Source organism: Thalassophryne amazonica, chromosome 4 (genome assembly GCF_902500255.1).
Source record: "Thalassophryne amazonica chromosome 4, fThaAma1.1, whole genome shotgun sequence".
In the NCBI taxonomy this organism is placed as follows: domain Eukaryota; kingdom Metazoa; phylum Chordata; class Actinopteri; order Batrachoidiformes; family Batrachoididae; genus Thalassophryne; species Thalassophryne amazonica.
Window position 1 is genome coordinate 6963539 of NC_047106.1, and position 25352 is coordinate 6988890.

The 25352-nt window shown below is 44.8% G+C and overlaps 1 protein-coding gene across 1 annotated transcript in view; it reads right to left on the minus strand.

Annotated features, from left to right (window-relative positions):
* LOC117509383 overlaps nucleotides 1–25352 on the minus strand; it is a 362900-nt gene that overhangs the window by 318751 nt on the left and 18797 nt on the right. The window contains exons 3-5 of the mRNA XM_034169055.1: nucleotides 2917–3029; nucleotides 1133–1244; nucleotides 331–532 (exon numbers count right to left, since the gene is read on the minus strand). Of these exons, the coding sequence (XP_034024946.1) occupies nucleotides 331–532; nucleotides 1133–1244; nucleotides 2917–3029 (427 nt within the window). The remainder of the gene's footprint in view (nucleotides 1–330; nucleotides 533–1132; nucleotides 1245–2916; nucleotides 3030–25352) is intronic.

Genomic DNA, 25352 nt, shown 5'->3' on the forward strand with positions numbered 1-25352 from the left:
CGTATATAGTTAGGGTCTGCTCCTCCTCTGCGCCTGATCAAGGCAGCATCTCTGCATCTGGAGTTGGTCCCCAGGCACCAGACTCCAGACTGTGGCTGCCCACTGCCCCTAGTGGTTGGTTTGTGTCTAACAGTAGTTATGATGGTTAAATGCAGGGCCCCAACTTCATAGTGTATGTGTAGGTACAATAACAATAAACGTCTTTGTTCTTCTTCTTCTTCTTAAATGCAGTATTTTTTAAGATCAACATTTCAAAACACAAAATGTTTGTAAAGTCTCTCTTGATTTGACGTTTTTGGTTAAATAATCCTCTGAAGAAGAAATCAGTACCTGTCAACAGTGTGGGGCAGTATGAGCTCGTCCACGTCGTGCAGAGCCATGTATCTTGTCTGGTACATGTATCTGTACAGGCAGTCATTGAGAGCAGCAATCTGGCCAAAGTAGTGGAGGTCACCTGGTCCATGTTGTGGAAGCCACCTTCGAGACACGTTCACAAAACGTGTTATGGTCCACGGAATCACCTCCATGAAACCTGAGAGGGAGAAGCTTGCAGGTGGATGTGTGACACAACTCCAGTAGTACAGGGAGAAACATATGGAACCCCAAGTGTTCCTACGTGGAATAAGAACCTGCTGTACATGACATGTCAGATCTGACAGGACTGGGCGTGTACAGACCAGCACGGCTGCACATTCTGCTGGATTGTGGATGGTAAAGTTAATTTTTACTGTTTATTGTGGCAGAAACGTGAGTTAATTCAGTGCAGTGGTTGCAAACAAATCGTACTGGCAAAAAACAGTGAAATCACCTGGTGGACTGTGTTTGTAATGGAACCTTGCACCCCCTGGGCCATTTCTGCACCCAGTTTGAGACCACTGCCTCATATTCATGCCTGCCACTCAGAACCATCCAGACAACAAAACTTTTTCTTGCAGAAACATCTCTCATGGGAAGATGTTGGTGTGTGCAGAGTAGCAGCTGGTGGTTCTTATCTTTTCTTTGTGGAACTAAAATAACAGGTATGCTGAGAACCACCGCAGAGTTCATGAACTACGGTGGCATTCGAGCTACAAAAACCTGCACCGCAACCATCAGATTTGAAAAGCTTGATGGTGCAGACAGCATGCTCCACCTGTGTTTGTGTAGTAGTCCAGTAACTGCTGTGTTTCAGGACTGCAGCTCGTCTTATACACGACCACTCTGCTCACCCCGAGAATCCGCAGCATCTCCAAACTCTGCACCAGCTGAAACACAGGATTTAGTTAGCAGAGCGAGTGCTTCACCTGGGATTAGACAAGAACATGAAGAGCTGCAAGGAATGAACAAGAAAAAAAACAAGCTGATGTAAAAGTTTCCAATCCATTGTGTATCAACTGCTTTTATATAACAGATGAGTGGAACCTTGTCATTTGATTGGTGCTTTGTGTGTCACGTGACATGGATTACACTATGTAACACAATTTTTGTTCCTGGCTTCTAAGTGTTATATTTCAACTGCTTATGTCTAAAGTCTATGGAAAAATGACTACATTCAGCACAAACTTTTATTTTATATTTTTTTAATGTTCTAGAAAGTTCTAAAAGTTTCTTGAAATTTCTAGATAATTCTGGAAACTTCTAGAAAATTCTGGACAGTTCTAGCACTTAAAGAATATTCTAGAAGACTACTCAGTAGTAGTGAAGGCGAATCGAGAATATTCTTGAAAACAGACAAATTTCAAAATATCATTGTCCTGATCACAGAAGCAAAGTTTCTGTGGAATAACAGCTATTTTCTATTTATTTATGGCATAACAGGTTAGAAAAACACACTGTGTACCCAGGAACAAAACAAAAATAAAAATTTGTTACATAGTGTTATTCGTCCCATTTGTGTTGCCTTGCATTTAGAGTGCAATTTGGTTCCATTTAGTGTGCAAATTTGGTTCAGTATGTTTGGTACCATTGCACTCTGTACACACACACTCGCACACATACGCATGCACACACACAAAACAATCCACTGCATTTAAGCCATCTGACATGTTTTTTTCACTGCACTGAGGAAATAATCTTTTTTTTTGGGTAGTACTCGTGTGCACAAGCGCCGCCCGGCTTGTGTGAGCGTGGGTGTGGTGTACGCTCACACAAGCCGGGCGGCGCTTAGCTTTAAACATGGTGGAGTTTGTTTTGCTGATGGATGACCATTTGATGCGTGGCATGGCGGACTTCATCATCAGAATTATTTCTGGATTCCAATTTAAAGTTTGTGTTGGATTGTTGATGTCAAAGTAGCAGTAACACACGAAAGCTGGATTAATTTCTGGCATCATTTTTTTTTGTTTTTTTGCTGCACTGAGGAGGTAACAAAATGTCAGTCCCTTTTCTGTTGTATGTAAATTAATATAATATAAAATGACAAGGATATAGTTTAGCCGTTATACTATAAAACAAATAATGAATATCTTTACATTCTTTCAATGGAATGAATATTTAATTTGGAGAAAGCTGAAACATACCATTCAACTTGGCTTTGCCTCCTTGAATGTTATGTTCCACCTTTGACCTCATCAAATATTCGTACCATTGAACTCATAAACATTCATTATTTGTATAATATGATGCTTTCATTATATAATTTAAATGCTGATCTTGAAATAACTGCAGTTCCCAGTCTTGGCTAAAAGGCTGCAGATTTATCATTGCAGTCCATCGTTTCTCCTTAAGTAAAGAAAGAAAGTAGATCAACAGTACAACATCGATACCTTTATTTCAGGATAATATACAGAAGTTTATAAATTAATGATAGTTTAATTAAGCATTTGCTGGATTGCTGATTTTTAACATCATTAAATCTTCTTTTATAGTCACTGTAATTGCTGCCTGTCTGGAGTGCGACTGATACAATTTGTTCTTGGTGGAAGCTTTGAGACGTACCTGCAGCACGTTGGTGAAATCATACATGCAGGAGAAACAAACAGTGAAGTTATGACTGAAGGAGTCACTCCTCACATGTTGGTTCTGGACCTTTAAAAACACGTGACTTTTTTCTTTGAAAACAAAGAAAAGAACAGTTTTATTATTACAAATGAAGGTTTGACAGCATAGAAATTGTGTGATTTAAATAACCACAAAACTCAAGTAACACAAAATCTGCTATTGTGAAATAAAATAATTTTCTTTTCAGATTCGTCAGATTCAGAACAATAAAGTACCCATCTATTTCATTTGTGACTCGTCTCCACTCACTCCACACTGCCTGCACACTCTTATTCACCTTTTTAATCACACTTTTCATTGTTTTGGACAGCTGACCCTAAATATTTAAATTCATCCCACCGTCTCTACTTCTGCTCACTGTGGTGTAGACCTGCTCAAAATGTCAAATGTTACAACATCTTTTGGGCCACATGTTGTTCTTGTTCCACTAATAAAATAAAAGATCTCTGCCAAATGTTACTGTAATTGGGCATTGTTTAGGTGTCCCACACAAAGCAACAATTTTCCCCAAACAAGCAATGTACTTGTAGTAATCCAGTAATTCAAGTAATGTTCTCCTCTGGATGACCGATCAGTCACCACTTTTTGTGATTAGGAGCCATCACATGTACCTGTAAAAGAAAAATAATGGCATCAGAGTCTTCTCCTGTTAGGGTGACGTTGTCTTGCCAGCGGAGGGAGCGAAAAATATCTCACTCTGTGGGAACTCTAAATCTTATCTGATTGCATTCAAATTTGGTCTGCATCTATAAAACCCCAAGTGGAACAAAAACAACATGTGGCCCGAAGTCTCTCACTTTTATTTTTCACTATATAACGTGAACAGCCCTACTGTTGTGCCACCTTGCTTGTAAGGCCTATTGCTCTGATTGCCTTTCATTCCCGTTTTCTCCAGTGCATACCTCCACACCTTCAGGTTCAGGTCAAATTGCTCTCCACATCAGAATGTTATCCACGGACATCATATTCTGTGGAATTGCTATTGCACATCTCACTGCTGTCACACATATCCTTTCACATATACTGCACCACCCTCACATACTTTGCTGTCACTCCAGATTTCCTCAAACAATACCACAACTCTTCTCTTCTCTTCTCTTCTCTTTTCTTCCAATAGCATTTCCCTCTTTGGCACGTGAACATCTCTGCATTTATTTTTGCACACTGGCTTTTAATGTCATTATTTTTTTAGGGTTTTTCCAATTTTATGAGGGATAGTATGTTTCAGAGTGTTTGTAATGCTTTGCTTTTAATCTGTTTTATAATGTGTTTTTATCTATGTTGTATCTGTATTTTTATGTTGTCCATTGTTTTTCTGCTCTGCAGCTATGCAGCACTTCTCCCCAAGCAAAATTTCCCTGTGGTGACAGTAAAACATATTTGATTTGATTTGGGATTCCTGTCTGATCTCAAGCAAACTTTCCATCACCATTCCAAATTAGAAATGACTCAGAGCTGATCCTTGATGTAAACCCATGTAGCCCATGGCCTCGCTTCACCATAATTAAATAAATACATTTATGCTTTCTCAACAAAAACCTGAGGTTTTGAACTGAGGACAGAGAGTGTGGTGTTTTCACTCCTAACTGGGAAATTCCTGGTTCCATCTGGCGATAAGCTGTGGCGATCCCCCCCACCCCTTTGGGCCTCCACTCTGGCCCCACATAACAACAGAACTGTAACTCAGAGTTTCAAAGGAGCCTTTGATTGTTTATCAGTTAAATTTTGTTCACTGTGAATTACATGACATTATAATTGCTTCATATCAGAATCTGGACTGTCCCAGGTCAGGAGAAACCACCTTTTATGGCCTCAAGCCAAGGCCAGAAAATCTCCAGATGTGCAAGAGGAACTCTTCCATGATAAGATGTGGCCATCAACTTTGAGCCTTGACAACCAGCTATTATCTCTAAATGAAGAAAAGGGAGACCTTTTGTTTAAATGCAGGAGAACAGTATTTTATTTTTATGCATATATAAAACTCCCCCTCTAGCTGCCACCTTATCGTGGTGGGGGAGTTTGCGTACCCGGATGATCGTAGGAGCTATGTTGTCGGGGGCTTTGTGCTCCCTGTAGGGTCTCCCAAGGCAAACAGGTCCTAGGTGACGGGTCAGACTAAGGACAGTTCAGAACCTCCCTAACCAGTAAAAAAATCAAGGACTGAGACGTCGCCCGGTATGGTGGAGCCGGGGCCCCACCCTGGAGCCAGGCCTGGGGTTGGGGCTCGCGCGCGAGTGCCTGATGGTCGGGCCTTAGCCCATGAGGCCCAGCCGGGCTCAGCCCGAAAGAGCGACGTGGGCCCGCCCTCATGTGGGTTCACCACCTGCAGAGGGGGCCATGGGGGTCAGGTGCAGAGAGGATTGGGTGGCAGTCGAGGGCGGGTGGCCCGGCGGCCCGATCCATGTTCACAGTCCCTGGCTGTTGGGACGTGGAATGTCACCTCGCTAGGGGGGAAGGAGCCTGAGCTTGTGCGGGAGGTTGCGAGATACCGACTAGAGATAGTTGGGCTCTACTCCACGCACAGCTTGGGCTCTGGTACCCAACTCCTGGAGAGGGGCTGGATGCTTCATTTTTCTGGCGTTGCCCACGGGGAGGGGCGGAGAGCTGGGGTCACATTGTTTATTGCTCCCCAGCTCAGTCGTCATGTGTTGGAGTTCACTCCGGTGAACGAGAGGGTCGCGTCCCTACGCCTTCGGGTCGGGGACAGGTCTCTCACCATTGTCTCGGCCTACAGGCCGAGCAGCAGTGCAGAGTACCCGACATTCCAAGTGGTGTTCAGTTGTTGGACTTCTGTGCTAGTCACAGTTTGTCCATCATTAACACCATGTTCAAGCACAAGGGTGTCCATAAGTGGACGTGGCACCAGGACACGCTGAGACGGAAGTCGATGATCGACTTTGTAGTCGTATCATCTGACCTTCGGCCACATGTCTCAGACACTCGAGTGAAGAGAGGGGCCGAGCTGTCGACCGATCACCACCTGGTGGTGAGTTGGATCCACTGGGAGGGGAGGAAGCCGGTCAGACCTGGCAGGCCCAAATGTATCGTGAAGGTCTGCTGGGAACGACTGGCGGAACCCTCTGTCAGTGAGGTCTTGAACTCCCACCTCGGGGAGAGCTTCTCCCAGATCCTGGGGGAGGTTGGAGACATGGAGTCCGAGTGGACCATGTTCTCCACCTCCATTGTCGATGCGGCTGCTCGTAGCTGTGGTCACAAGGTCTCTGGTGCCTCTCGCAGCAAAACTCCCCAAACCCGGTGGTGGACACCGGAAGTAAGGTATGCCATCAAGCTGAAGAAGGAGTCCTACTCATCTTTGTTGGTAGGTGGGACCCCAGAGGCAGGTGACAGGTACCGGCAGGCCAAGCGTGCTGCAGCCCGTGTGGTCACAGAGGCAAAAACTCGGGTCTGGGAGGAGTTCGGGGAGGCTATGGAGGAGAACTATCGGTCAGCCTCGAAGAGATTCTGGCAAACCATCCGACGCCTCAGGAGGTGGAAGCAGCTCTTCACCCTCACTGTTTACAGTGCGGGTGGGGAGCTGTTGACCATGGCTGGGGATGTTGTCGGGCGGTGAAAGGAGTACTTCGAGGATCTCCTCAATCCCATCGTCACATCTTCCAAAGAGGAAGCATAGACTGGGGACTCAGAGGCGGACTCATCCATTACCCAGGCTGAAGTCACCAAGGTGGTTAGAAAGCTCCTCGGTGGCAGGGCTCCTGGGGTGGATGAAGTCCGTCCTGAGTACCTTAAGTCTCTGGATGTTGTGGGACTGTCTTGGCTGACACGCCTCTGCAGCATCGCGTGGCGATCGGGGACAGTGCCTCTGGATTGGCAGAACGGGGTGGTGGTCCCTCTGTTTAAGAAGGGGGACCGGAGGGTGTGTTCCAACTATAGGGGGATCACACTCCTCAGCCTCCCCGGTAAGGTCTATTCCAGAGTACTGGAGAGGAGAATTCGACCGATCGTCGAACCTTGGATTCAGGAGGAGCAGTGTGGTTTTCGTCCTGGTCGCGGCACACTGGACCAGCTCTACATGCTCCATCGGGTGCTCGAGGGTTCGTGGGAGTTTGCCCAACCAGTCCACATATGTTTTGTGGATCTGGAGAAGGCGTTCGACCGTGTCCCTCGGGGCACCCTGTGGGGAGTGCTCCGGGAGTACGGGGTCCGGGTCCTTTGCTAAGGGCTATCCAGTCCCTGTACGACCGCAGCAGGAGCTTGGTTCGCATTGCTGGTAGTAAGTCAAACCTGTTTCCAGTGCACGTTGGCCTCCACCAGGCCTGCCCTTTGTCACCGGTTCTGTTCATTATTTTTATGGACAGAATTTCTAGGCGCAGCCCGGGTGTAGAGGGGGTCTGGTTTGGGAACCACAGAATCTCGTCTCTGCTGTTTGCGGACGATGTGGTTCTTTTGGCTTCGTTAAATCAGGTCCTTCAGCGTGCACTGGGGCGGTTTGCAGCAGAGTGTGAAGTGTTCGTGATGAAAATCAGCACCTCCAAATCCGAGGCCATGGTTCTCGACCGGAAAAAGGTGCTTTGCCCTCTTCAGGTCGGTGGAGTGTCCTTGCCTCAAGTGGAGGAGTTTAAGTATCTCGGGGTCTTGTTCATGAGTGAGGGACGGATGGAGCATGAGATCGATAGACGGATCGGTGCAGCATCTGCAGTGATGCGGTCGCTGTATCAGACTGTCGTGGTGAAGAGAGAGCTGAGTAGGTGGGCAAAGCTCTCGATTAACCGATCGATCTACGCTCCGATCCTCACCTATGGTCATGAGATTTGGCTCATGACTGAAAGAACAAGATCGCGAGTACAAGCAGCCGAGATGAGTTTCCTCCGCAGGGTGGCTGGGCGCTCCCTTAGAGATAGGGTGAGGAGCTTGGTCACTCGGGAGGAGTCAAGCCGCTGCTCCTCAATGTCAAAAGGAGTCAGCTGAGGTGGCTCGGGCATCTTTTCTGGATGCCCCCTGGACGCCTCGCTGGAGAAGTGTTCCGGGCACGTCCCATTGGGAGGAGGCCCCGGGAAAGACCCAGGACACGCTGGAGGGACTACATCTCTCAGCTGGCTTGAGAACGCCTTGGGGTTCCCCCGGAGGAGCTGGGGGAGGTGTGTGTGGATCGGGAGGTCTGGGCGGCTTTGCTTGAGCTGCTGCCCCCGCGACCCGACTCCGGATAAAGCGGAAGAAATGGATGGATGGATGGATGGATGGATGCATATATAAAATTTTAATGTTGTTTGTGTTGATTATTCAAACAAAATGGTTTGCATATAATTAATTTAAATGACGTGTTCCTTGTAACTGATGTGTGTTTAAATGTGATCTTTCTGCACTATCAATCTGTTAATGGTGAAATATTCTATTTTACCCAAATTGGAGTGTTTAAGTGGCTATTCATAAGTTGTATCCATTCAAGTGTCTTAGAAAAAATAGTATGCCAAATAGTGTATATATATATATATATATATATATATAGATATATATATATATATATATATATATATATTTTTTTTTTTTTTTTTTTTTTTTTTTTTTCTTCTTCCAGGTAGGTGTGGTAGCCAAGTGGTTAATGCACTTGGTTTCAGTGCAGTAGGTTCCCGCTTCGAAGCCCACCCCTACCACATTTCTCCATGTATTGTGGAGTTGCGTCAGGAAGGGCATCCGGCGTAAAATTTGTGCCAATTCAACATGCAGATCCACCTTGGATTTGCTGTGGCGACCCCGAGTACAAAACAAGGGAGCAGCCGCAGGGACTTACTTTTTTTTTTTCCAGCTTTGAATACCCTTTATCTGACTTTGTTCTCATTGGTTAAGTGATGATCCAATTGTTCACACCTGCTGACCAACCTATTTTGAGGTTTTTAATCAAGGCTTCTAGCCGAAACACGTTGAAGAAGTGCATTTTTTAATTATGATTTGCCCATAAAATAAAGGAATTTTTACTTTTTTATTAGATGAGTGCCTTGGTATCTTTTCAAGACTTTAGTTGAATAATTTCTTTGGCCCAATCTCAATTCTCTTTTGTACCCCTTCCCCTTGGCCCTACCCCTACCCCTTTAAAACAAGGGGTAAGGTGAAGGGGTATGCCTCTAGCCCTATGAATTGAGACACCCCTCCGCCTTACGGGGGAAAAAAAAACTGCCCATGTCAAACTGCCGTCTTCACTGTTTGTCAACATGGCAACCGAAGTGCAACTTGTTGCAGTAGCTTGTTTGCTCTTTTTATTTTCTCGCCTTTCTGCATAAATGCAAAGAAATAGAAGAAGTCACAGATTTCTTCAATGCATTGCAATCATGTCTGAGAATTTTGTGGTATTAATAATAAATTTAATTAATTCATAATTTATAATAATAATTAATAGTATTAATAATTAATTAGTAATTAATTTATGTTAATAATACTAATAATAATTAACCATTAATAATAGTGATCATTAATATTGTTAATTCATTAATCATCAATTGACTGATTAGTAATTCATTAAGGAATTAATTAATTAGTAATTAAAATAAACACTTGAACTACATCAGTCTGTGTGGAATGAATGTATACATTATAGTTTCACTTTTTGAATGGAATTACTGAAATAAATCAACTTTTTCATGATATTCTAATTATATGACCAGCACCTGTATGTATGTTATGGGCTGCATCTACTGTAGTTCTGTTAAGCTTATATTTCTTTGTCAAATTCTCCCATTTTTTGCATCCAGCCCTATTTCTTTTAGAAATTTCCTTGACAAATAATAGCAGTCTATTAGGACGTCAGGTTATGTGTTACACATATACGTGTGTGTACGAGATCTATTAGAAAAGTATCTGACCTTATTATTTTTTTCAAAAACCATATGGATTTGATTCATATGTTTTTACGTCAGCCAAGCTTGAACCTTCGTGCGCGTGCATGAGTTTTTCCACGCCTGTCGGTTGCGTCATTCGCCTGTGAGCACGCCTTGTGGGAGGAGTGGTCCACCTCTCTCGTCGTTGTTTCACTGCGAGGAAATGGCGGAATGATTTGGGCTTTTTTTCCATCAGAATTTTTTCAGAAACTGTTAGAGACAAGCAGCTGGAAACCATTCAAAAAATGTATCTGGCTTTCGGTGAAAATTTTACAGGCTTCACAGAGAATAAGGAGTGTTACTACAGCTTTAAGGACGCCCCACAATGGCGCACGGTGCGCCGTGCTCCGAGCCGCCATCGAGAGGCAGGAAACACCACATCATTTCTAAACGGATGGCTGTGTGGAGCCGGGACCGTCGTGAGCAATTTCTCTGGTTATCACAAGAGCTGGACATCAGCCATTTTCCGGCAGATTTCACTTTTAACAAGAGATTTTGTCATGGAAAGCCGTGCGGAGGCTTCGCATGTCAGGACCAATTCGCTGATCGAGCGAGACAAAGGAACACCTCCGTTTTGGAGTGTTAAAGGACAAGTTGGGACATGCCTATCTCGGCTTTCAATGCTTACCAGCCCAGTGAGTATAAGAGAAATTGTGGAGAGCTGGGCATGTCCCAACTTGTCCCCTGGCACTCCAAAATGGAGGTGTTCCTTTGTCTCGCTCGATCAGCGAATCAGTCCTGACACGCCTCCGCGCGGCTTTCCATGACAAAATCTCTTGTTAAAAGTGAAATCTGCCAGAAAATGGCTGATGTCCAGCTCTTGTGATAACCAGAGAAATTGCTCACGATGGTCCCGGCTCCACACAGCCATCCGTTTAGAAATGATGTGGTGTTTTCTGCCTCTCGATGGCGGCTCGGAGCACGGCGCGCCGTGCGCCATTGTGGGGCGTCCTTAAAGCTGTAGTAACACTCCTTATTCTCTGTGAAGCCTGTAAAATTTTCACCGAAAGCCAGATAAATTTTTTGAATGGTTTCCAGCTGCTTGTCTCTAACAGTTTCTGAAAAAATTCTGATGGAAAAAAAGCCCAAATCATTCCGCCATTTCCTCGCAATGAAACAACGACGAGAGAGGTGGACCACTCCTCCCACAAGGCGTGCTCACAGGCGAATGACGCAACCGACAGGCGTGGAAAAACTCATGCACGCGCACGAAGGTTCAAGCTTGGCTGACGTAAAAACATATGAATCAAATCCATATGGTTTTTGAAAAAAATAATAAGGTCGGATACTTTGCTAATAGACCTCGTATATGTTTTCCAACTTACTCCCACTGATGAAACTTCTCATTTTCTGCCTGAAAGCTTATTAGGAGACGAGTGTGTTCAGGGCTCCCTGTTTGTTTACAAAATACACACGTGTTACAGAACTTGATATCCAACAGCAGGGATCGATATTATCCAAAGATTTATGAACATACAAATTAACGTGCTTATACTTTATCACGATTTTCTCCATTGTGAGAAATAAAAGTGTTTTATCGTAGCGTTCGTGTGTATGTGCATTATAACACCTCAGCGCACAAGCGAAGTTATGATATTCTTCAGAACGACAATATACGCAACATGCATCCAGCAGCATACACGTTGCTGTCATATAGGCAATTGCCTGTAAAGTTTTTTTGGCAAGTTATAACTTTCTAAACAGTATAATTTGTAATGAAAGCTGCTTTCATTTGTGCAGCTCTTTCGGTGCCATGTTTGTTTCTGTGGCGACAGCGGTAAGCTCCTCCTACCCCTCCAAATGGAGTGTGCATCCAGATTTACTTCGTTTGAAGCAGTTTGTAGCCCTCCGCCTACCCCTCCGCCTCGCTCCAAAAAGAGAATTGAGATACCCCTCTGTCTCTCGTGTCCGCGCAAAACGGAGGGGAAGGGGTAAGGGTAAGGGCATAGGGGTAGAATTGAGATTCAGCCTTTGTCTTTCTCTTCAAATGAAGTTTCTGTAAAGTTACCCATCCACGTAGACGGTGTATAATGATGTAAGTCCCCTTTAAAAGTTTCAGAAAGGAGCTCTTCTCCCCTCTTCTTCGGCCCCTCTTCTGCTCCTCTCTTCTCTCCCGCTCTGAAGCTCTCCCCTGACCCAAGTGAGCTCACGCTGAAAAGAGCCTAACACATCAACGATAGATGGATGGTCCATCCGAACCACCTCTTCAATGGATCAGCTAAGTAATCTAGTTAAAGGTTCCAGAAAAAAGGGTTTTGTTGTCAATGGATGCAAAGTGGCTTCTTTTTAAACATATTCATATATTTGTTTAATTTTCTTAAAAATAATTGGCTTCAAATTTCATCACTAATTCAAAATTTCATCACATTCAAATTCAGATTTATTTACTTAAAGTCTAAGCTTTATCTCACTACTTTCTGCTGTGGTTCATTTTGTGTTCAGAAGGAAACCCTTTGTCATTTGTATCGTAGAATTCACTTTCAGATTTTAGACTGTTTAATTAAATTGAGACTGATTGATTAATTGAGACCGATTCATTTTTTGTTTAAATTAAAGTACCTATGTTTTAAATAGGTGGTGCCCTGAGGTAATTAGATATTATTGGAAATAAATAATAATTATTAAACCTTAAAATTGTTAATTATTTTGGTGACCCATTAAATGAGGTCTAGGCCAATTTAATTCAATTTGGGAGTTTAACAATACTTCAATTTATTTTCACTACATATTTTTGGTGCTCTCCGTGAGGCCAATAACACATTGCGAGGCTTAACTACTCAATCACTACATTAAATTGGTACCTCCGTGTGAGGTGCCATTCATTGCAAATAATTAAAGTAATTCCTTACATATTATTGGCGCCCCATGTGAGGCGATTTAGAATTGACCATTTGTTTCTGATCGACACAAATTAAAATCCTCATGAGACGTTCATAAAAACTTTTCTTTCTGAATGAAACAAAGCCACAAAATTTAAATTTCTATGAATGAATTAAGCGTTTATTTAATCCATGCAACTTTACTAAGGCCTTTGATGAAAGTATTTATAGTAGGAAGTTTATTATAGCGAATTTTCCACATAATTACTTTTCGTCCGGACTCAAATTTATTTCTGCGGCTGTCCAGAAATTAAACCACAGATCCAAAGCTACAGAAATAACGCTGATTAACTGCATCTTTTCCAGTTAAAAGCTTTGTTATTTTACCTACAGATACAGAAATAACACTGATTAACTGTATCTTTCCATTAAAGTTTTGTTGTTTTACCTACAGATACAAAAATAACACTAACTGTCTTTTCCAGTTAAAAGCCTTATTTTTACCCACATTTAAATGTGTTGTTTAAAGTTCAAAAGAACTTGTGCTCTGAGCAAAAGTTTAATTAATTAAATATTTTGAGGGACAGACATGTCCAGACTTTTATTTTGAAAGTACGCTGTACTACAAAAGCTAAAAAATGTAGTTTCCAAAAATAGCTGCTAGTTTAACAAAAGTCTTCGCTTTCGCCGAGCTGAAAAGCAACTGTGATTTACGACCTGGTTAGGCATGAACGGTACGGCGTGCAAAAATAGCTAACCCGCACCAAATTAACATTAGCCACTAATGCGCTAGCTAACTTATTTTTAAATAAGAACCAATTAAATTTGTTGGCACAAACTAATGCCGATCAATCAAATAAAAGCTAACAAACAGGAACGTCGAGTCCCTTTACTGACTTTAAATTTATATCACATTAAAATTGAAAAGTTAGCACAACAGCACATGGGCTAAACTAACTCTGCTAACTCACTATGAAAACCTCAGAAAGTCACAAAGTTCCTGTTGAAATGCATTGTAAAAATGGCAGCACTTAAGCGACAGTTGTCGACAGGACCCAAAACAGCCAGAAGATATTTTTCCAAAATGTATTTCTTCTTAAGTAGAGTCAATAAAGTCTGCCTGGAACTGCGAGCAAAACGGGAAACCAGTGGGGGAACTCCTCCCCCCGTTTCTTCTTCTTCTTCTTCTTCTTCTTCTTCTAATGGGGTTCTGGCAGGCTATACGCTGGTGTGCGCAATGCTGCTCTCCTCTGTTATGATGCCGATGTTACACTGTATTCTTGAGTAAGCGCCAGTCAGGTGGAGAAAACGAATAATAACACTCCTGATTTCTTCCGAATTTGCATGATACAAAAAAAGGGACTTAAAGGAAAATGTTGTCAGTCCAAGATCAGCCAGTTCCAAAAAAAAGGTGCTGCCTTTCTCTGCTGTATTTGCTGCATGACAACAACACGTGAATAACTGTTTCAAGGCTACCATACTCACACAATCCGTCAGCATGTTTACCCATCCTAAACAAGCACACTGCAAGGCCACAGTGCCCCAGTCTCATTCTAGTAAAGACAACCTCATCCCTACGACAAGAAGCCCGGAGCTGCCTACTGACCTGAACTGACGGCTAACAAGAAAAATAAAGCCTACCCCTGTGCTCCCATTCTTCCTGCCACCGATTTTGGAGACACCTGCTGCATATACTATAACATTCGTGCTTCCCCAGTGCAAGGTGAAGGTCAATAGTACCTCTGCAAAGTGATTCTTTGGCCAATGCATCAGCTATCTCATTTCCTACAACACCAGAATGCCCAGGGACCCAAGCAAACAGAGTCCCTGTTCTCAATTTGTTGGAGACAGCACAAAATCTCAAACAGTATATCGGCGCGCCTGAGATGTCCTGTGTCTAAGGGCCAATAATGCAGCTGCAGAATGAGAAAAGGATAATGGAGGGTGTGGGCCAATGCTCTTCTACCACCTGCTCTTCTTCCACCGCACCGCCCACAAGATCGCAAGAAGCTCAGCAGAGAACACAGAAAGGTTATTAGTCACATGCACACTCTGCCTAACTTGTGGTTCAGCAATGAACATCCCAAAGCCAGTTTTTTGTGATTGTCCCTCTTTAGACCCATCGGTGTAAATTAGAACAGAATCCTCCTGCGCATGTAAATACACTTTAAGGTGCCTAGCAGCAGCTCCTTTATCCATGTCCATCAGCTCAACATTTACCTCAGGCTCAGGCAGGCGCCAGAATGGCACTGACGGCCACCTTAACCCCACGAGAGTGTCCTTTTGAAGCCCCATACTGCCTGCTACCTTCACAATATGGCTAATAAATCCTGCTTTTTCCTGCTTCCTGCTGAACTCCCCACACTCATCCACGAGACATTTAGCTGCTAGGCTACTGCTGGACCCAGCAACCCTAACCCAATAATGCACCCCCAGTTTTTCCCTTCTTAACTGTAGAGGGCTCTCTCCCATCTTCACAAGCAGAGCTGGAACAGGTGTAGTCCTGAAGGTCCCACAACAGACTCTCAAGGCTCTGGCTTGTACACGGTCCAGATGGCACAATATTGTCTAGGAAGCACTCCCAAAAACTACACACCCATAATCCAAAATGGGCCTAATCATGGCCCTATAAATTTGCATTAAGGTGTATCTCTCTGCTCCCCATCCACTGCCCGACAGACTTCTCATGATGTTAATTACCTTCTCACACTTGTTTATTACTTTCCTTATATGTGTTTTCCAGATCAGCTTTTCATCAAACCACACCCCTAAAAATTTGAAAACTTTGACCCTTTCAATTGATGAGCCGTACATGCAGAGGCTCTCGGATGGAATCTTTCTTTTTGACCCAAAAATCATAAATTTACTTTTTTCAATGGACAACTTAAGCCCCCACAACTTGGTCCAGGGCTTTCTGTGTTTGAGAAAATACATACTTAAAATTCCTCCCACTCCTCCAGATGGCACCATCATCAGCAAAGAGAGATTTGCCAAACCTACTATCAACATTTTCAAAGATATCATTAATCATAACATTAAATAAGACGAGACTTATAACTGCCCCTTGCGGAGTACCATTAGCTACTCCTGCTGGCTCTGAATGCACACTTCCCACCCTTACCTGAATTGATCGACCGCTTAGAAAATTCTTAATCCAATGAAACAGCCTCCCATGAAACAGTTTTATAAGTAATCCTTCCCTCCACATACTATCATAAGCTTTTTCTATATCTAAGAAAACAGCAAGTACAGCCTCCTTATTTATAATAGCTCTCCTAATATCTCTTCTATCTCTCTAATACTGCCACCGAATCGACAGTACTCCTCCCTCCTCTAAACCCATTCTGGTAATTAACAAAAAACCCGCTAGTTGCAAGAAAATACACAAGTATACTGGTTACAATCCTCTCCATCACCTTACACAACACAGATGTCAAATCTATTGTCCTGTAAGATGAGGGAGAGGACGGATCCTTTCCTGGTTTCAGTATTGGGACCACAACAGCATGCTTCCAAGCCTTTGGCAAATTTCCTTCCTCCCAGATATAATTAAACAGTGATAAAATTTCATGCATCGTCCCTTCATCCAGATGCTGCAACAGCTTATAGCTAATTCCATCCTGCCCTGGAGTGGTGTTAGCACCAGCTTGAATAGCATCTTCCAACTCTCTATAAGAAAAATATAAATTATACTGGCTATCCGTCTAAGGTACTCCTGCTAATTTAAACCTGTTCTCCACCAGCAACACCTCCCTTAGCCTAAGCATGTCTTCTCCTAGAAACCTTGAGTTATGAACATCCTGAAAGGTCTTAACACACGTCTGCCTTTTCTTTACAATTAAGTGCTTCCTTATGCCCATCACTAAGAACTGGCATGGCTGAGCTCACATACTTTCCAGACATCCGGTGGATCCTGCTCCACAACTGCCGAACAGGGTTGTCTGGACCAAGGGTGCTACAAAACTGTCTCCAGCATTTTTTCTTTTCTGCTTTTATTGTTTTCCTTGCCATTGCTCTACACCGCTTAAATTCAACAACATTTTCCAGTGTGGGGTATTTCCGCACCCTAACAAAAGCCTGTTTTCTTCTTCTCACTGCCCTATCACACTCCTTATTCCACCAGGGAACGATAGCACGATTTCCAAAATTTTTCCTACAGGGAATTGTTTCCGATGCCACCTTCATAATCATTGTTGTTAAGGAATCACACAGCTCATTCACTGATCCATCACTACCTATGCCTTCTACACCCGCCGCTGTACCCTCACTGAATCCAGCCCAGTTAGCCAGAGAAAAATTAAACCTAGCAATTCTTTCCCCAAGATCCACTGGCACTGACCTAGTGAACCGGCTGAGGACAGGAAAGTGGTCACTTCCCAGTGAGTCCTCCAACACTTCCCAACTCCCTACCCGTGCCAGCCTTGGGGAGGTAAATGCAAGATCCAGACATGATCCTATTCCTGAATGAATGTCTAATCGAGTCCGTGCACTCGTGTTCATAATTACTAAGTTTGCAACCTCGAGAAAATCTTCAATTACAGCCCCATTTGAATCCGTTTCCTGACTTCCCCACAATGGGTTGTGGGCATTAAAATCCCCCACCCACACCACAGATGAACCAGCTCTGCTAAAAATATCCTCAAGCTCTGCCAAAATCAAAGGTTTACATGGATTGTAACAATTAACCAAAGACAACCAACCTCCATTAGACCAAAGTTCAATTATCTGATACTCAAACAACCCCTCCCACTCACAGCATTTGTACTGGATACCTGTTCTAATAAATGTGGCACATCCACCACCAATCCTATCAGGTCTGTCCTTACGGAGGCACACATAACCTGGAATAACAAAGTCAAGGTTCGGCTTGAGCCATGTTTCTTGGACACAAATAAAATCTGGCTTTGACTGACAGTCCCTAATAAATTTCTTGAGTTCCTGTCCATTTGCAGTAAGGCTTCTTGCATTACACTGCAAAATACAAACCATAACAAAGAGATTAAGCAACATCAATGATACACATCAAAAAGGCACCATCTTCATCATCCCCTTCCATTTCCACTTCCCTTTCAACTCGGCTCACCCGACTCATCCTCATGAACTCATGCAGTGTCTGGGGAGAAAAGTTTTTGAGCCCCAAGAATCTGTTGGCAGCCTCAGCTACAAACATGATAATATCAGACCTTGACCTTTTCTCTCTAGGCCAGCAAAGCCTCCTTATGGACCACAAAACAATTCTGGGGTTCTGGTACGGCTGGGGACGCATGGTGCAGTACAGGTTCATTCACAGCACAGCCAGCTGCAGCAACGGGATGGACCCCTCCTTCCACCCTCTTTACAGCATCAGCGTATGAGATTTTGTGTTGCTCTTTGACCTCTTGAACTTGCTTAGCTTTCATGAAATGAGTACACATTTTAAATGATGCCATATGACTTCCCCCAAAGTTGCAGCATTTAGGAGCAAGACCTTCACAGTTTGAGATATCATGACTTCCCCCACATTTTGCACAATTTGTCACCTCTACAAGCAGCTGCCATGTGGCCAAACCGCTGGCATTTAAAGCACCTCAGCGGGGGTCTTACATAGGCCCTAACCGGATATGACAGACAGCCAATAAACACTCTCACTGGAAGAACGCTCCCTTTAAATGTTAACAGAACTGGGGTACTAAGACTGTCCCCTTCACAGGCTTTGAAATGCTTCACTTCAACAACTTCCCCTCCACTGATATTTTCCATAATTTCATTTTCAGTCACATCAGCAGACACACTATATATAACACCTCTGACCACTTCAGTCTGCTATGGGATGAAAACTTCCAATTTTTTCCCACAGATTTTAACAATTTTTTGGGCCTTAGTCATTAGATCCGCACTGGAGCAGAACACCAAAAGAGCCCCATTAGGAGCAGTCTGAGCCTTCAGGTTATCACCAATACTCCTTAACGATTTGGCAATTTTTAGAGGATTCAGAGCCCTGAAACCCTCACCAGTCTGATCTTTAAGCTTGAAAACAGCTTTAAATTCCGCTGTGGATTTTGTCATTTTCGCCCCTCTACTTCTGTCCTTCTCTAGAGAAACATCTGATCTCTCACGCTTTCCCAATACTTTTAACTTGTCCTTGTCACCACCGCCTGACGAGGAGGGCATGATGGACACAAAGACCTAAACGTGACATAGGTAATCAAATACACTAACGCTAGCACACAGGCGTTAAGAGAAGAAAAGTGGTGTCGGCACACCGAAGTACCGGGCCTATACAGGCCATCGGCCGATATCCCCACAACCACTTCCCTCTCACCCCACAGGCAACCAATTACAGTAATCAGAAATCCTAAATTTCCTACCACTTATGCAAATGAAACCGTGTTGTCATACAGCAAAACACGACGCTGTTCACTCAAAAATCCCGCCAACTCACCGACGCTGCACGAACTTCCGCTTCCATCCCAGGAAATGATTGCCTGACACACCGCAAAATCATGTTATGCCGACACCCCCCCCCCCACCACCACCTTCCCAACGTTATGTCACAGAGATAGAGCTTCATCCCGTTATTTCTTCTTGACTCTCCAAGCATTTTGATCAGTGATCCCACCTACAGGTGGCGGACCACATTGCATCCTAATAGGTTCCAAAAAGGTTAAGCCAAATTTGTAAATAGTTGACCAGCTTTCTTTTGTGAATAACTGACACTGATCAATTAAACTTATTGTATCGTTTAATCACTTTTAAACTGATTAATGTGGTAATTAATTCTTTGACTTAAAATAATTTCAACACTGGAGTAATGTGATTAATTAAAAACACAAATTATTCAATTGTTTAACTTAATTAATTAAGAGTTGATTTTCAGATACTACTAATTAAAGGACACACTCCTTCTCCTTTTCAGATTTTGAAATTCCCTTTGAAACAAATTTGAGAATCATTTACAGCGAATCAATTTCTCCGTACACAACTGTAATGGGTATTTTTGTAAATAATTGTGCATCTTGTGCTAACCTGATGATCTTATCTCATCAGGAAACTGAAAATTCTGTTGTCTTCTGCAGCAAAGTCATGTGTGCCCAGTGGCTCTGACACTTCCAGCCACACTGATTCAGACAGTTCAATCATGCAGATACTATTCAATCTAACCACAGAGTTATTACCTGGACTTGCCGACAACTTTCAATCTGCTACACAGAAGAAGGTGAGCACAGAAATGTCTGAACTCTACAGTCAAGCTTTGAACAAAGCCCAAAAGGGAAAGAAATGATCTGAAATGCTAGGAAGATTAGCCTTAACTGCTTTAACCAAACTGAAGCATGTTGAATCTCTGTTATCACAATCTGTTTCTCAATTCCAGGAACAGAAGGAGAACCAGCGATTAAAACAGAGACTAGACGAGACAGAAACATCTTTGATCCTTGCTGAACAACGCATCAAAGAGGAAAAGGTAACAGTCACAGTACTCAGTGATGAGTACTACCAGCGAATGTGATGAGACAATCACTGACTTAAATGACAACCTCAAGCAGGCACATTGTGAAATGACAACCCTGCAAAATGAGACTAAAACATGCGGACAAGTTCTGGCTCTTGAAAAATCAAAGAACCAGGAACTTTGCAAACAACTTGTTGACATACACTTACGTCTGACAGAAACTTGCCAACAGCTGGAGCTCACGAGCAAAGACGTGTTCTCACTCAGACAAGACTTAGAAAATTCTCACATGAAACACTTCAGACAGCTGAATGACTTTGACCAAAAATACATGGAGAGAGAAAAGCTCCAATTCCTCTCCAAAGGTACACACAGAGGACTTTTTCCACCTCCCTTCATGGAAACAGGCTCTTGTCCTCCAGAAAACTTTGTCAAGTATCATGAGACACTTGAAAGAGTACTGACAGGGACTAGAAGGAGAGAGCATATCTCACCCATATTGGCCTCTCTTCATTGGCTTCCTGTTAATTCTAGAATAGAATTTAAAATTCTTCTTCTTACTTATAAGGCTTTGAATAATCAGGTCCCATCTTATCTTAGGGACCTCATAGTACCATATCACCCCAATAGAGCGCTTCGCTCTCAGACTGCAGGCTTACTTGTAGTTCCTAGGGTTTGTAAGAGTAGAATGGGAGGCAGAGCCTTCAGCTTTCAGGTTCCTCTCCTGTGGAACCAGCTCCCAATTCAGACAGACACCCTCTCTACTTTTAAGATTAGGCTTAAAACTTTCCTTTTTGCTAAACTTATAGTTAGGGCTGGATCAGGTGACCCTGAAACATCCCTTAGTTATGCTGTTATAGACTTAGACTGCTGGGGGGTTCCCATGATGCACTGAGTGTTTCTTTCTCTTTTTGCTCTGTATGCACCACTCTGCATTTAATCATTAGTGATTGATCTCTGCTCTCTTCCACAGCATGTCTTTTTCCTGATTCTCTCCCCTCAGCCCCAACCAGTCCCAGCAGAAGACTGCCCCTCCCTGAGCCTGGTTCTGCTGGAGGTTTCTTCCTGTTAAAAGGGAGTTTTTCCTTCCCACTGTCACCAAGTGCTTGCTCACAGGGGGTCGTTTTGACCGTTGGGGTTTTTCCGTAATTATTGTATGGCTTTGCCTTACAATATAAAGCGCCTTGGGGCAACTGTTTGTTGTGATTTGGCGCTATATAAATAAAACTGATTTGATTTGATTTGAAAGCTCACCTCATGATCCTCCTCCACACACTCAGCCTCTTTCAGTTCTCATTCATCGAGAACTTGATAAGATCGCACAACATATAACCCGCTTTGAGGCAAGTCCTGATGGCTCCCTGGATGCTGCTGCTTACTTGAACGACATCAGATATTCTCTCAGAAGATTTCCTCAAGCAACTAGTGACCACTTTATCTATCTTGTCAGATGAACTTCTAGCCGCGAGGTTAGCAGGTTCATTGAATGCCAACCTGAAGTGGAAAGACAAGACATTCAGAAGCGTTGTATGGCACTGGAGAAAGAATTCTCCGACCACACAGCTCAGACAGGCTTAGCAGCCGCCCTGGAAATCAAACCGGGGAGAAGATAATCTCCTCACCTGTATTACAACTGTCTGCTATGTGCGTACATTGGTACACACAAAGAGCCAGGCATGGAGGAAGATCTCAGTTTCAAAAACCTTGTTTGTTGAAAACCTTCATCCTGCCACCAGTTATCATCTTGGAATCCTTGGGGACCCCAAGGAAGCCAACATATAGTATTTGCATGATCTTGCTTTGAAAGGTTTCACAAAGCAACAGAAAAGAGACTCTAAAGCCACTGAACATCATTCCATTTTGAGTGTTAACACTCGACTGTCAGCCCTTGAACTCAAAGGCACCCCTTGTGGTTCACCTAAGCTCAAACAGGCTCTATACCAAGCTCTTCAATCTGGAAGCAGAAATCTACTCAATGCACACAAAGCATTTGAGGTGGACCACGCCCACATTGACCGTGGTCCCCCCAAAATGCTCACGACTTTGGATTGAAGACTGATCCAAACTCAAAGACACAACATGGACAGTTTGCACCCAGATGTCAGGAGAAACCCACAAAACTGGGAAAGACAAACTGATAACCAACACCAAAGCAGGACTTCCCCTGCAGACGAATGTGAAAACTTTACCTTTAGGCAGGAAATTCTAAGCATCCTTCAAGACATCATCTATGAGCTGAAGGAAGAGATCCATCAACAAAAGGCTGATGTGCTATCCATCACCTGTATGGTTCCACCTTCACACATAGCAGCATCATTCCCTCAGTCTCACACGACTGAGGAAGATCACAGACTGACTCAGACACAAATCCCGAGTCCTAGACTCAAAGCTCAAGGCCAAACACTGCAAAAAGGTCAACCTTACTTCTCCAGCAACGCTCTTGGAGACAAGATCAACCGAGAGGAGAAAACATGTGCCAACCCAGACGGGGTCAGCATAAATGAACCATGCAAACCAAAGTTTTTGTGCAACCTGTCGGAACACGAAAGCTATACATGCCTGTAACACTTGAAAATTCCTTTCAGCAGGAAGCCCTCATTGACACCGCTGCCAATGTCACACTCATGTCAGCAAAATTGTTTAACAAACTGCAGGTTGAGACTAACAAGAACCTTACACACTCACCTTACTCAGTTAAGTTAAGGTACAATCTTACACTGACGGAGACACAACGTCATCCATGGCCCACATCCACCTGAGAGTGGGGCCCATGAGTTTTGTCCATCCGTTTTGTATATCACCACTGGATACTTTTCAGGGCTGTGAAAACTCCGCGGATCCGCGGGATTCCTCATTGGGGAGGGGAGGTGGGGTGTTAGTGATGTACTCTTTAATTGTGAACATCACTGAGTTTTTAAAATGTTTATCGCAAAGCGTTCTCTTTTTGTTACGACATCGTGTAAGTTTTATAAATCTGTGGGCACTGATCTGTGTGTTACAGATACAAATCAGTTTCCTCGGATCCGTGGAGTTTCGCGGAGGACAAATGCCCCTCAAAGCATAACTGTTACGACAGCTGTCATAAAGCGGGACTGGTTGGTTGCTGCGGCGACGCTGTGTGGCTCCTGTGCACCGCTTAAGTTAAACTTAGCATGTGGACATCCCAAAATTTTAGAGCTTTCAAGTTTTTAAAAGAAGATTTGTGCAGCATGTCTGTGTCACGGACCGACGTTGCACAGAGAGAAGATAGCGAGCAAGACCGTTTGGAAAATGTCTGACAAGGACAAGAATCTGTGGAATTGTCGCTGGCTTCATCAACACACCTGAAAGATAATAGAAACGGGAAAAGTGAACTGTGCTCTCTAAGGAAACACGGTAAGAATTTTTTATCTCCCTGGAAAATAAGCGCCCTCTCGTGCCTGAAGCCCGCACTTCAGGCAGGGAGCCATTTGGTGGTGGGCCAGCAGTACCTCCTCTTCTGGCGGCCCACACAACAGGACCCCCCCCTCAATGGGCGCCACCTGGCGCCCGACCAGGCTTGTCCGGGTGTCTGCGGTAGAAATCGGCCAGGAGGGCCGGGTCCAGGATGAAGCTTTTCTTCACCCAGGAACGTTCTTCGGGTCCATACCCCTCCCAGTCCACCAAATACTGGAACCCCCGGCCCATTCGACGGACGTCCAGGAGCCGGCGCACTGTCCAAGCCGGCTCCCCGTCAATGATCCGGGCAGGAGGCGGCGCCGGACCGGGAGCACAGAGGGGCGAGGTGTGGTGAGGCTTGAGTCTGGACACATGAAAAACCGGGTGGATCCGCAGTGAAGATGGGAGTTGGAGCTTCACTGCAGCAGGACTGAGGATTTTGAGGATCTTGAAAGGTCCAATGTAACGGTCCTTCAACTTGGGGAAGTCCACTTGGAGGGGGATGTCCTTCGTGGACAGCCACACCTCCTGCCCGGGCTGGTAAGCAGGGGCCGGGGATCGCCGGTGGTCCGCATGGGTCTTCGCCCTCGTCCGGGCCTTCAACAAGGCAGAATGGGCGGAGCGCCACACCCGACGGCACTTCCGCAGGTGGGCCTGGACCGAGGGCACACCGACCTCTCCCTCCACCACGGGAAACAATGGGGGCTGATACCCCAAACACACCTCAAACGGGGAGAGGCCGGTGGCAGAGGACACCTGGCTGTTATGCGCATACTCGATCCAGGCCAGATGTTCACTCCAGGCCGTCGGGTGTGCGGATGTTACGCAGCGCAGGGCTTGCTCCAACTCCTGATTGGCCCGTTCTGCCTGTCCATTGGTTTGCGGGTGATACCCGGACGAGAGGCTCACAGTGGCCCCCAGTTCCCGGCAGAAACTCCTCCAGACGTGAGGAGAACTGGGGACCACGATCACAGACGATGTTGGTGGGTATCCCATGCAGACGGACGACGTGGTGGACCAGGAGGTCTGCTGTCTCCTGGGCTGTTGGGAGCTTTGGGAGGGCCACGAAGTGGGCCGCCTTGGAGAATTGGTCCACTATCGTGAAGATGGTGGTGTTGCCCTGGGACGGCGGGAGGCCCGTGACGAAATCCAGGCCGATATGGGACCAGGGGCGATGAGGCACAGGAAGTGGCTGGAGAAGCCCTTGGGACCTCTTGTGGTCAGCCTTGCCCCTGGCACAGGTGGTGCAGGCCTGGATGTACTCCCGGACGTCGGCCTCCATAGACGCCCACCAGAAGCGCTGCCGGACAACTGCCACGGTCCTTCGCACCTCTGGATGACAGGAGAGCTTGGAACCGTGACAGAAGTCCAAGACTGCAGCTCTGGCCTCTGGTGGGACGTATAGACGGTTCTTCGGACCGGTTCCGGGGTCCGGGCTCCGTGCCAGGGCCTCCCGGACGGTCTTCTCCACGTCCCAGGTGAGGGTGGCCACGATAGCGGACTCCGGGATGATGGGCACCGGTGGATCCGACAGCACCGTTTTGACTTCGTCTTCGTGTACCCGGGACAAGGCATCCAATCTCTGGTTCTTGGTCCCGGGGTGATAGGTGATCCGAAAGTCAAAACGTCCGAAGAACAGTGACCAGCGGGCTTGCCTGGGGTTCAGCCGCTTGGCGGTCCTGATATACTCCAGGTTCCGATGGTCAGTGAAAACCGTGAATGGCACAGATGCTCCCTCCAACAGGTGTCTCCACTCCTCAAGAGCCTCTTTCACTGCAAGGAGTTCTCGATTGCCGACGTCATAGTTCCGTTCAGCTGGGGTCAACCTGCGAGAAAAGTAGGCACACGGGTGAAGAACCTTAACTCTCTCCGCTCTGGGAT